The sequence below is a fragment of the Physeter macrocephalus genome, chromosome 13, assembly GCF_002837175.3.
Source record: "Physeter macrocephalus isolate SW-GA chromosome 13, ASM283717v5, whole genome shotgun sequence".
NCBI lineage: Eukaryota > Metazoa > Chordata > Mammalia > Artiodactyla > Physeteridae > Physeter > Physeter macrocephalus.
In genome coordinates, this window is record NC_041226.1 from 7,521,114 (window position 1) to 7,535,113 (window position 14,000).

The following is a 14,000-nucleotide window of genomic DNA, read 5'->3' on the forward strand; positions in this document are numbered from 1 at the left end:
GCCCCGGTCTGGGAGGATCCCACATGCCGCGGAGCGGCTGGGCCCGTGAGCCATGGCCGCTGGGCCTGCGCGTCCGGAGCCTGCGCTCCGCAACGGGAGAGGCCGCAGCAGAGGGAGGCCTGCATACCACAAAAAAGACCTAACACATTTATTTTTTAAGTTGAATAAAGAATACTTTATTGAATATAATCTATGTCAAATACTGTTCCAATACAGAAAATCTTAGTTTCATGGCCTCAGGTCTCACAAGGAGAGATCATTTTTAAATGGCCTCATTAAAAAGAATGTGCTTAATAAACCTACCTGAAAAATATTATAAAATAATTTAATTAATACAAGATACCTTTTAACTTAGGACACTAAGAATGATCGGGAGGCTTCATCTCTTTGGAGTTTAATTCTCATATTGCCAGAACCTCCCATTATAATCCTACTTTTGTAGCTCAATTTCCTCATACTTAAGGCAATAAATCTAATTCACTTTAAAAGGTTGTTCTGATTTATCCAAGCAGCTGCTGGTAAACAGGATCATGATTAAACCCAGAGGACACATGACATAGAAGGTATAACTTCGAACAATGTGGCAAACCACCACCGAAAACCACCAGTGGTAATGGACATTACCTCACTGTGCTGTAACAGGGAGAGAGGAGAAGTTTTGTGTTAAAGTCCATGAGGTGAAAAGGCAGACCCACAAGCAGGGCTACCAAATTAGTGGCTGACAATAAACCCAAGAGATGCGTCCCGGAAACATTTTGTACAAAACAAGGTAAATTATACTTTCTGACTGGCCTACACTCAATTTCAGTGTGGTATTCTCAAAGAGAAATTTTTTTAATTACATTATTTATTTCATCAAGCATTTTCAGCTTCTTTATTCTCCTACCACCTCTAGTAAGAATTTAATCAAATGGTTAACAGAACTATATATTATATATTAAGATATATAGATACATATCAAAATGGACCCATAGATACCACCAAGTATGTGTAGCAAAGTAACATGGCAGAGTGGATATAAATGAGACTCCTGAAGTTGAGGAGATCTGGGTTCAAATCCGGACTCTGCCACTTTCTTGTTCAGATGACTTTGGGAGAATAACAAACTTTGTAAGCTTCAGTTTCCTCAGCTGTAAATGACAGCTTCATACGATCTATTCATAACAATAGATCAGCAATAGTAATATGGATACACAATACAAGTAGCTACTTCAGAGGATCACTGTAGGTTTAAATAAGATAGTGCTTGTAAAACATAAATTGACCGATAACTAGTTATCATGCTCTTCCTAAAAATGATTGCCCACTTCATGAGACTTGGACATTTAAAAAACCATGTTCTCTCTGCCAGAGTTATTCAAAATGTCTCAGAAAACTAAGGATTTATATAGAATGTACAGGAAGGAAAAAAATTCCTTAAGGAATTTTACAAATGAGGCTATGTCATTTTAAAAATTCTGTTAGTCTCTTACTATTTATCTGAAAGAACGCTGTAGTCTTTTATTTCAGAGTTGATGATTCATTTTACTTATTACACGCCAGTTACTGTCCTAAACATTAAATTTTCTTAATTAATTCCATGAGGTAGACATCCCCATTTTACAGACAGTGAAGCTAATGTTTAGAGGTTAAATAACTTGCACAAGGTCATGAAGCAAAGAGGTGTCAGAAGCAGAATTCAAACTCAGATCTCGTGGGCTCCAGTCAATTGTCTTCCCATCACACCAAGAATACCTAAGGACTATATACACTTTTCACTATCTCTAGGTGGAAATTTTATTACTTTTGTTTTATACGACCTGTAGAAGAAACAAAATTATAAAAAGAAAAAATTATACAATTTTAACCTCCCATAACTTTTAACCCTAAACTTACAATCTTAATATTTGCTTATTCTATCAGCTCATGCACACATTCTGTGCTACAAACCTGTGTAAAGTTTACTTCATTAACATCTGCCTTACATAAGTATCACTATGATGTTACTACTTGGTGAAGGATCTGTGGATTTGCTTATGTAAAGATTTTATTCTTAAAGTTTAAAACTGCTAATCCCATGATACTACTCAAGGTATTAAACAGAACTGCTTCACTAGTAGAACTCTGCAGAGTTGTTGGGTGTTTTTCCATTGTTGTTGATGATATATGTGGAAATGCGAATCTTTTTTCCCCAGGCAATATACAGTCTTAGATTTGCTTTTATTAAGGATTTCTGATTCACAGAGAAAAAAAAAAATACACACCATGGTTACACACAAGGGAAACTTTTTTTAAAATTTAGTATGGAGGAAGGAGGTTTGGAGAAACATATTCTGGTCCAATCATCTTTCACTTTCATTGAGAATAACGATTAAAACACAAGTATAAAAATAAGTCAGATCTGTGCTATGGGCAGTTAAAGGAGGCCAAAGAAAAAGAAATAATTGTGCTGGTGCTTCTCTAAGGAGGAGAAGTTTTCAGGAAAGTGTTCATCAATGGGAAAATGCCAGCCACACTTTCTATTCAGTCTGAGCCACAGATATTAGATATTAGAGTTATTATCTGTGGCCACTGCCTTCTGAAATACATCATAGTGCTCTAGCAATTACGAACAGGTACTTCCTATACTGAAAGTTATTCCCAGGACCAGATGGCTTCACTGGCGAATTCTACCAAACATTTAAAAAAGAATTAATTCCAATCCTTCTTAAACTCTTCCAAAAAACTGAGGAAGAGGGAACACTTCCAAACTCATTTTATGAAGCCAGCATTACTCTGATACCAAAGCCAGATAAGGACACGATGAGAAAAGAAAACTATAGACCAATATCCTCAATGAATACGGAGGCAAAAATTCTCAACAGAATATTAGCAAACCAAATTCAACCAAAGTCTATTGGCCTATAGAAAACTATAAATCAATATCCTCAATGAATACGGAGGCAAAAATTCTCAATAGAATATTAGCAAACCAAATTCAATATTAGCAAACCAAATTCAAATATAACATGACCAAGTGGAATTTATCCTTGGGATGCCAGGGTAGTTCAACATATACAAATCAATAAATATGATACACCACATCAACAGAATAAAAGATAAAAATCATACGATCCTCTTGATAGATGAAGAAAAGCATTTGACAAAACACGACATCCTTTCATGATAAAAACCCTCAACAAATTGAAGGAACATACCTCAGCATGATAAAGGCCATATACGACAACAGCTAACATTATACTCAACAGCGAAAAATTGAAAGTTTCTCTTCTTGAACAGCAACAAGATAAGAATGCCCACACTCTCATCACTCTTATTCAGCATAATACTGGAAGTCCTAGCTAGAGTAATTAGGCAAAACGAAGAAATAAAAGGTATCCAAACTGGAAAGGAATAAGCAAAATTGTCTCTATTTGCAAATGGTATGATCTTAAATATAGAAAACCCTAAAGACTCAACCAAAAAACTATTGGAAACTAATCAATGAATTCACTAAAGTTGCAGGATATAAGATCAACATACAAAAATCAGTGGTGCCTCTATACATTAACAAAAAAAATCTGAAAAAGAAACAAAATTATCCCATTCACATTGGCATCAAAAACAATAAAGTACTTAGGAATAAATTTAACCAAGTGAAAGATCTGTACAATGAAAACTACCAGACTTTAATGAAGGAAATTGAAGAAAACACAAACAAATGGAAAGATATCCTACATTTATGGATCAGAAGATTAATATTGTTAAAATATCCATACTACCCAAAGCCATCTACAGATTCAACACCATCCATGTCAAACTTCCAATGGCGTTTTTCACAGAACTAGAAAGAAGAATCCTAAAATTTGTATGGAAACACAAAAGACCAAAAATAGCCAAAGCAAGCATGAGAAAGAAGAACAAAGCCAGAGGCATCACACTTCCCGATTTCAAACTATAATACTGATACAAAACGATAGTAATTAAAACAGTATAAAAACAGACACGTAGACCAGTGGAACAGAATAGAGAGCTCAGAAATAACCCCCTGCATTTACAGTCAACTATTATGTGACAAGGGAGCCAAGAACACTCAGTGGGGGAGAGGATAATCTCTTCAACAAGTCCTGTTGAGAAAACTGGATAACCACAGCGAAAAAATGAAATTGAACCTTTATCTTACACCACTCACAAAAATGAACTCGAAATGGATTTAAAAGACTTAAAACATAAGGCCCAATACTGCAAAACCCTAGAAGAAAACACAGGATGGAAGCTCCTTGATATTGGTCTTGGCAATGATCTTTTTAGATGACACCAAAAGCACAAGCAACAAAAGCAAAAATCAACAAGTGGGACTACATCAAATTAAAAAGCTCCTGCATAGCAAAAGAAACAATAAAAATAAATAAAAAGGCAACCTACCAAATGGGAGAAAATATTTGCAAACCATAAATCAGATAGGGGGTTAATATCCAAAATGTTAAGTAAATATATGTAAAGAACTCATACAATTCAATAACAACAACAACCCAATTAGAAAATGGGGAGAGGAACTAAACAGACAGTTTTCCAAAGAAGACATCCAAATGACCAACATGTACATGAAACAATGCTAAACATTACTAATCATCAGGGAAATGCATATCAAAACGACAATGAGATATTACCTCACATCTGTTGGAATGACTATTATCAAGAAGACAAGGGATAAGGGTTGGCAAGGATGTGGAAAGAAGGGAATCCTTGTGCCCTGTTGGTGGGAATGAAAATTGGTTCAGCCACTATATGGAAAAGAGTATTAAGGTTCCTCCAAAAATTAAAAATAGAACTACCAGACCATCCAGCAATTCCACTCCCGGGTATATAACCGAAAGAAATACAAACAGGATACTGAAGAGATATATGCATTCCCACATTCTCTGCAGCTTTATTTACAAGAACCAAGATATGAAAACAATGTAAGTGACCACTAACAGATGAATGGATAAAGATGATGTGGTACACATATACTACAATGGAATATTACTCAGCCATGTCAAAGAAGGAGATCCTGCCATTTGCAACAACATGGATAAACCTTGAAGGCATTATGCTAAGTGAGTTAAGTCAGACAGAGGACTAATGCATGTTACTTATATGTGGAATCTGAAAAAGCCAAACTTGTAAAAACAGCGAGTTGAAGGGTAGTTGCCAGGGGCTGGGAGATGGGGGTGGGGGCAGGGAGTTGGGAAGACAGTGTTTAACGGTACAAACTTGCAACCAGTAGTTAAATAAGTCCTAGAAATCTAATGCACAGCATAGCGATTAAACACTACAATACTGCATCACATACTTCAGAGTTATAGCTAAGACACTATATCTTAATTCCCACCAGAAAAAGAAAAAAAGATAACTATGTGACGTGATAGAGGTGTTAGCTAAGGCTACTGTGATAATCCTATCACAATATATAAATATATCAAATCAACAGACTGTACACCTTAAACTTACACAATGCTATGTCAATTATATCTAAATAAAAATAGTGTCAGCTTTTAGCTTTAAACTAGAAATGTATTTCTAAATTAATGACTTTCAGGAAAAAACAAGGTATTTATTATACATACATAAAATTTTCAAGTCTGATCCATCAAAATGCCATTATATTTACTTTGGAACTTCCTATGACTCTTGAAACAGTGCTTTTTGAGGGGTAACAGTCACCTTAATCCAAAACACCTGAGGGTGGCTACATCTGAGGAAAGCACTATATTATTGTAGACCTTAGAAAAGAATCATCATCTAGTGTTTTTATAATGGGAATCATAAAATTATCTCTAACTCAGTGGAAAAAATCCTGAAGGAATAAATTAACTACTTTTCACAGTTCTTTAAATGCTTTTAGGAAATTTTAAGAGATCAACAAGCTAAATACATGATCACAGCTACTAACCAAAGGGATATTTATTTTCTATGATGCAACACTCTGGCCACAATATACAACTTCACAAAAAAGGGGACTGAAAGCCAGAAAGACCTAAGCTCAGCTCCTGGTCTAGCCTAACTTACAGGTCAAGGTCTCCCAGACCTCAGTTTCTTTACTTGTGGAATTAATGAAGTTACTCATTCAATGTTGGCTGAATGCCTACTATGTGCCAAACACTGTGTGAGCAGTGGACGTTTGCTATTTGTTATTTGTTTTGAGTAAATAAAACCATGGTCCTTGCCCTTGCAAAACTCCTAATCTTGTCAAGAGACAAAGAAACACAATAAAACTAGGATGAACTAGGACATTATGCGGGGGAAACCAGAAAAGGCTGCAGAGAAGACAAACAGTTTAGCTGAGACTCGAAGAATGAATATGAGTTGCTTAGATGGGGATTATGGTTATTCCTTGAGGAAGAACAGACTATGCAAAGACAGGAAGACAGCAAGGAAGAAGAAGAGAGAGGTTTAATCCTTGAGGAAGGACAGACTATGCAAAGACAGGAAGACAGCAAGGAAGAAGAAGAGAGAGGTTTAATCCTTGAGGAAGGACAGACTATGCAAAGACAGGAAGACAGCAAGGAAGAAGAAGAGAGAGGTTTAATCCTTGAGGAAGGACAGACTATGCAAAGACAGGAAGACAGCAAGGAAGAAGAAGAGAGAGGTTTAATCCTTGAGGAAGGACAGACTATGCAAAGACAGGAAGACAGCAAGGAAGAAGAAGAGAGAGGTTTAATACAGATGATGCACAGACAGAGCATCGAGGAGATAAACTTCAAGCCTTATTGCCACACTAGGGAATTTGCCCTTCCACCTTCAGGGAAAGGTTAGGTTCCTTCAACACTAAGATTCAGGAAACTGGCCGTATGCCCAACCAGATGAATCCAATTTGTCCACCATTTCATCTAAAGTTGTTAGTTTTTCAAAGCAAAAAGCTCTGATACTGACATTATGACATCTAAAAGAACTCGCTTAACTGATAAATTTATCAGTTAAACTAAAATTTAGGACTAGCAGTAGATTTCTATTGTTTTGATTACAGCAGTAAAACATTCCAAAAGCAAGATATATGACAAATGATATACTTCTGTTCTTTATCAAACACAAACCCTGTAAGCACACGTGTGAAAATTATAAATAGGTATTAAATTTACATGCCCCCCAAAACAGTTTTTCATACTTTGTTCAAATAAAGCTTTACTCTCTTCACTCTGAATGTCAATTAACTAAAGAAGTACCTAAAGAGAATATAAAGTCCCATTTACCTGTGTTCTGCAGGTACAGGGGGCGGCCAAACAGCAGGATCTCTAAATGGTTCATCTTGACAGGACACAGGGAAATCTGGAGGTTTGTCGATTTTAAAACTTTCCAAAGTGCTGACAATACTTTTAACTTGTTCGTATTCTTCCAATAATTCCTGCCGAACCTTAAAAAAAATAGCCTTTATGCTACAAAATATTTATATAAATTGCAAATAACAAATTCCTATAGAATTCTAGTTTTCTTAATGTTGTTCAAAGTATGCAAAATGAGTAAATAAAACACAGTTAAAAAAGTTATTTAAAGTTACACAGGAGGCCAGGAATTGGTTTGAAGACATACGTGTAATATTATCTTTTCTTAGTGCAAAGTCGTTATATATCTTTCATGAAGAAATTCTTTCTACCAAAGAATGTGATGACCATTAAGACACTTTAAAACAAGCAACTAAGTTAGTAAGAAGTTAACCATTCTCAGAAATCTATAATGTTATGCTAAATGCTTTTAATATATTTGTAAATAGCTTCCTCAAAAACTGTCAGCCAAAATGCTGACAGGAAATCAGCATGTCCTATCCCCAATATCACAAAATATGAAATGCCTGTCGTGAGCATCTGAAAGCCTGAAGTGGTGTAATACCGATACTAGGAATTACCCCTTTCCAATTTAAATTCTGCCCCACCAAAGTCTGAATTCTTTTCACCTTGTTTAAAATCTTTCAAGTCCTGGCTAAAGTTTATTTTGAGTTCAAAGGCAAGATTTTTCCCATATTTAAAAAACTTCACTGAGCACCAACTATGTGGAAATTCTCATGTTTCCAAACTTTGAGCCCAAACTAATTTTCAAAGACAAGCAGATAATAGATTGAAAGTTACATTTATAAATTAATTTTAACAATTTTAATTTTCTTAACCAGAAAGCATACTTTACTATAAAGCAGAGCATAAGAAACCTTCCCTTAACTTTATCTCAAATATTATACAGAAAGGAACATATAAAGGAGTCACAGAACCAAAGAAAAATCTAAATTCAACTAATATATGCAATTATATGCTACACTTAGAGAAATGAAATTTCAGAACCTAATGGAAAGAAACATAGTAGAAGTACCAGAACAGAAATGGTCACTATTTAACACAATTAAGAACAGGTCAGGGCTTCCCTGGTGGCGCAGTGGTTGCGCGTCCGCCTGCCGATGCAGGGGAACCGGGTTCGCGCCCCGGTCTGGGAGGATCCCACGTGCCGCGGAGCGGCTCCCCGCAACGGGAGAGGCCACAGCAGAGGAAGGCCCGCATACCACAAAAAAAAAAAAAAAAAAAAGAACAGGTCAAAAATATTTCCATGCTAGATTAATAAACAACTCTTGCCTGGGGCTAGGATGCAGGATAGAACACAACTAAAAATTTCAACTTGAGTTAAAGCGAGTGTATTGTTCTCACTCAACATAATTTGGTTAACACTTAAGTTGGAAAATAAGCCAAATCTACCCTGAGAACTTAGTAAAACATCAATTTCTGACCAGTGGAAAACTTAAAAGAAACACTTGAAAGGCATTAGCACATAAATGAAACTTCAAAGAAATGCCTGACTTTGTACTTTTAATTTTAAAAGGATTTTAAGTTTTAAGAGTAAGTGGGGAAATTCTAATTCAAGTTTTTATTAACTGTAATATTATATAACCAAGTTGTATAGTCAAGAGACACAGCAAATATATTAGTGTTTTTCATTAGATTACTGACTCCTTTGTATTTGTAAGGAGTCTTTCAAAAGAAGAGGAAATCTTCTTAAAGGAAAAGTTTTATGAAATGGGTCAAAATTACATGTAAAATGAAAGGGGAAAGGGCAAGTAGAAATACCTTATTTCAAAAATTTGTAATCACACACAATTAGTCAACTGATCAGGAAAAAGAATTAAAAGTAGATTCAATTTGAATTAAATATCTTCAAAATGTGTCTCATAAAATATATTATCAAAAGTATATAAAATATTAACCGGGAAAGACAGAAAATTATTCAGGGTACATTTTAAATATATTTCAGTGTTCAGACAAATAAGAGCTATTTACAAAAATCTCAAACTAATTTTCTAACTCTTATCTTTCAAGTATAACAGACCACTGCCCTCAATTCACTGAATACTTGAACGTGATCTTACCTGCTGCCATTTGCCTTTGACAGCTGGGTCTCTGACTGACTGGCAATGTCTCTGAATCTGCTGTATCACCCCCTGGTAATATACCATTGATGAGTCATAATTTCCAAGAAGTGCATATTCTCTTCCTTTCTTTGCATTGTCACAAATCTCAGCCAAATTCATCTTTCAGAGACCTAAACATAAAATATGACTTTTTATTAAGTTTTCAGTACTGACTTTAAAGCATTTCTTATTATGATTTAAAAGATCTGCTTAAAACTACTTTGAAAGTCAAAATGGTTCTCTCATTCTTTGAGGTTATCTGAATGCATCTTATAATACTGAACAAAATTCCCAATTTTGGAAATACAAAGGAGATCACAAAAGAACACACAAAGAGATAATAAGGAGACAAATTACACAGCTCTGAACTATCGATTTATGTTACCGGTACATAAATTAGACACTAGTTCTCCTTGCTCATTTATAATTACTACAAGCTGCAATAATAGTAAAAATGAACTTTCTTTATTTTAGTCAACTTATTCTTGACAATGTAAAAATAAATATATGAATATCTCACATTTTCCAATGACATCAGTTAAAACTGCAGAAACTATTTCTCACTAAAACTATTTGGCCCCAAGAACAGAAAGTTAAGGAACTTTTTGACTTAGGGAACACATTTTAAAAGAACAGCCTATAGTTGTCCATGCATCGTTTATATACATTTAATTTTTCCATACAATTTAAATCTAAGCAAAAACCTGTGAATTAAACTACCTGAGCTCTTTTTGCTCCTCATCTTGTAATCTTCTATGACCTTGTCATTTGTAGCTTTTTGTCTGTGCAAATAACTATCGTTAATCTTTCCCCTTCTATAAGATGCTAGGAAAAAATACCATCTGAACCTCTGGTTTCCACCAAAGCCCTCCAGCCCAGTAATTCTGGCTTTTCTTCCAGGCTTCTCTGAAGTCTCCCAAGATCATCCAAGGCTTCTAAGCAAAGTTGCTTTCCACCGAAAACTACAGAGTAGGAAGTCCAGAGATACAGGAGAATGACATCTTGGGAAAGAGTCCAAATTGACCTACTCTTATTTCCTGGAACAGTAAACCAATGAATACACTTGGTAGAGAAAAATCAAAATATTTCTCCCTGCCTTCCTGAGGGAATTAAATTTTGATGTGGGTAGCTTGGCCCTTCCTCTTTTACTTCTTATCTATTCTTAAGGGGCTCAAAAACTCTTCCTCAAAATTAACTGCCTCTTGTTCTAGTCATTTCAGCTGACTCCAGTACATTTTTGAGAATAAAATTGTTTCCTTTATGTGTTTTGGCATATTATTTGCCCCTTCTCCAGGCATAGGTTCCTTGAAGGCAGCATCTATGTTACTTGAGAATCACACTGCAGCAAATAGTACACTACTTTTACACAGTAAGAAATTGCAACATTCAGTAGATCTACCCACAGAAAATAGGACAACCACGGAAAGCCTCCTCTTCAAATTAGAACAATTCTTCAAATTAGTCATTGTGAGACAAAAGCATTAATTCTGCTAATATGTACAGGCACACAAATATGCAGACTGAAAATATCTCGATGTAAAGCAGGGGTCAGCAAACTTTTTCTGTCAAGGGCCAGAGAGTAAATATTTTTAGCTTTGAGGGGCAATGGGCAAAATCGAGGATATTATGTAAGTACTTATATAATGAGACAAAAAAGTCCACAATTTTTATCGACAAAATTCAAAATATTATAGTAGTAATAGCTGAGTACAACTTTTTGCAAAACAGGTCTACTAATAAGAATGGAAGTCTTTTGTGGGGGGATATTTCATGTAGTTCGGATTCAAAGTTACTGTTCCCTATCATCAAAATCAATTGCAAATGTTCATATGTTAATGCTGCTCTTTAATAAGACTCATGCATTTCATGTTTAAAAGTGTCTTTTCACCCAGATAGGTACTGTCTTTTCACCCAGATAGGTACTGTCACATAATGATATCAAATCACAAGCATATGATTTCATCCAGCATATTCACTGTTTGGAAAGCATTTAAAGATTTTATTCTTCTCTTGATATGTCTTTTAGCGTGTCATTACATTGCATGTTAATCACTTCCAATTGAAGGGTAAGTGGAAGTATCTCAATTACACAGTTAAATGGATTTCATAATATGGAAATTTCCTTTGCACTCGCATCAAAGTAGTTTGAGCTCAAAAAAATATACTGAAAATCTGGGTGGGAATGGAGATCTCACTTCATTGCTTTACCTTTTGACAGCAAGGAAAGCTATATAAAATAGCTTGGTATGACTTGATTCAAACATTGGTTGGCATTGAAATAACTTTTAGTTCTGCATATAAGCACTGTTTGGTCCTGTAATTTTCAGTTGATTCATAAAGAAACATTATCAAGTCTGCAGCCAAACTGATTTCCAAAGCCATTCAGTGTTCAGTAATAGTGGGTGAGAGCAGTTCCTCTCATTCAGAAAAATTTCAAATCAGCCCTTAGCTCAAATGATTACAATAGAACTTTACCACTACAAGCCACCAAACTGCTGTGTGGCAGGGGCAAGTCTATTTCTGACAAAAATTCATGGAACTGACAATGGCTAAGTCCTCAAGAGCAACACTCGAGTCTTAAGACACTAATGGTTCCTTACTACATGACAGATTCAAATATTCTCTGCAAAACACCTGCTGATTAAAAAAAAACAGTGAAGGGCTTCCCTGGTGGCACAGTGGTTAAGAATCCGCCTGCCAATGCAGGGGACACAGGTTCGAGCCCTGGTCCGGGAAGATCCCACATGGCACAGAGCAACTAAGCCTGTGCACCACAACTACTGAGCCTGCGATCTAGAGCCCGCGAGCCACAACTACTGAGCCAGCGTGCTACAACTACCGAAGCCCGTGCACCTACAGCCCGTGCTCTGCAACAAGAGAAGCCACCGCAATGAGAAGCCCGTGCGCCGCAACCAAGAGTAGCCCCTGCTCACAACTAGAGAAAGCCCATGCTTAGCAACGAGGACCCAACACAGCCAAAAAAAAATAAAATAAAAATAAATAAGTTTTTAAAAAACAGTGAAGAGCCAACAACTTTAACCATGCTACATTTTCACAGCTTTGTAAATTTGTTCACCTAAGCCTTTTTCTGTTCTACACATATTTTTTGCCACCCCGAGTTTCAACACATCTTAACAGATTCCACTTCAGGTTGTACAGAATTCGTGTTTTCTCAACTTTTTATAAGTATTCCTGTCTGTAGCTATTCCACAAACACTATTCATTAAATGTAATTTTTCAGTAACTTCAAACTCAGCATTGACTTCTCAAATAAACCCTTAAGCTGTTTTGGTAACATCTGTCAATTCATCAAGAGCCAAGGAAAACCAGTCAAAATCATTTGCCTCGTTTTTTTTAATTGATTATTGATGTCCTCAACTCTTCTAGCAACTGTTCTCACCAGAAGGCTAATAGTCAAAAGCAAGTTTATTTTCTCCAGACACATTTCTTTGGCTGCTACAATCAAACAAGATTTACTTAAATTACCATTGGTAAATGACTTCCTTGTTTGGCCAACAAATGAGACACTCAGAAACTTACTCTGGGTGCAGCCTGATTTTCATTTTTTAATTTTGTGAAGAAATTCTGCTTAAAAAGATATTCCTTTTTAAGTTTTCTAAGTTTTCTAACCACTGCTTTCCTATGAATTGGGAATACCATGATGAGTGATTAGTCTGGTAATGTCACTGTAAATTGTATGTCTTTAGCACAGCTATAGTGTCATTACATAATAATCACAATGCTTTGTCATTTAGTTCGATATTCTACACTCCACTGTGCTTTAAAAGTATAAATATGTCAAGTCCATTTTTCTCATCTTTTCTTGTTTTGACATGATGGGAATCCGCTGACAATAAATGAAGTAAAATGTCACAGTACAGTGATATGCAGGGCACGTGAAACACTGTGATTACAGTGCACACCAAGCAGCAGTGCAAAGCAATGAGAACATCAAAAAGTCTCTACTCCAACTACTGAACTCTGCACAAAAGTAGCCATAAACAATATGTAAACTAATGAGTGTGGTTGCGTTCCAATAAAACTTTATTGACAGACACTGATATCTGAATTTCATTTATTTTCACGTCACAGAACACTATTCTTCTTTTGACTTCTTTAACCATTAAAAAAAATGAAAATAACATTCTTAGTTCATGGGCCATACAAAAATAAGGAGCAGAATGAATTTGGCCCCCAGACTATAGTTTGCCAACTCCTGCTTTCAGCTTGTCTTAAGAATCTACGAAAATAAACACATAGTAACCCAAAAGAAGTAGAAGGAAGAACATAATAAGGTTAAGAGCAAAAACCAATAAAATAGAACAGGAAAAAAAAAAAAAGAAATTTCTATGTAGCCAAAAGCTGGTTCTTTGGAAAGATCATTAAAAATGATTAAACCTCGGGCTTCCCTGGTGGCACAGTAGTTGAGAGTCCACCTGCCGATGCAGGGGACGCGGGTTTGTGCCCCGGTCCGGGAGGATCCCGCGTGCCGCGGAGCGGCTGGGCCCGTGAGCCATGGCCACTGACCCTGCGCGTCCGGAGCCTGTGCTCCGCAACGGGAGAGGCCACAGCAGTGAGAGGCCCGCGTACCGCAAAAAAAAAAAAAAAAGATTAAACC

General features: G+C 36.0%; 1 protein-coding gene across 9 annotated transcripts in view; it reads right to left on the bottom strand.

Moving 5' to 3' along the window:
- The window catches only part of KATNAL1 (katanin catalytic subunit A1 like 1), a 106,388-nt gene that overhangs the window by 80,710 nt on the left and 11,678 nt on the right, over nucleotides 1–14,000 (bottom strand). For all 9 annotated transcript variants that reach the window (XR_008618978.1, XR_008618975.1, XR_003682623.1 and 6 more), the window contains 2 exons: nucleotides 9,341–9,513; nucleotides 7,191–7,351 (listed from right to left, as the gene is read on the bottom strand). Coding sequence is in view for 1 of the 9 variants with exons in the window: in XM_055089363.1 (XP_054945338.1) it covers nucleotides 7,191–7,351; nucleotides 9,341–9,502 (323 nt within the window). In the remaining 8 variants the exon portion in view is untranslated. The remainder of the gene's footprint in view (nucleotides 1–7,190; nucleotides 7,352–9,340; nucleotides 9,514–14,000) is intronic.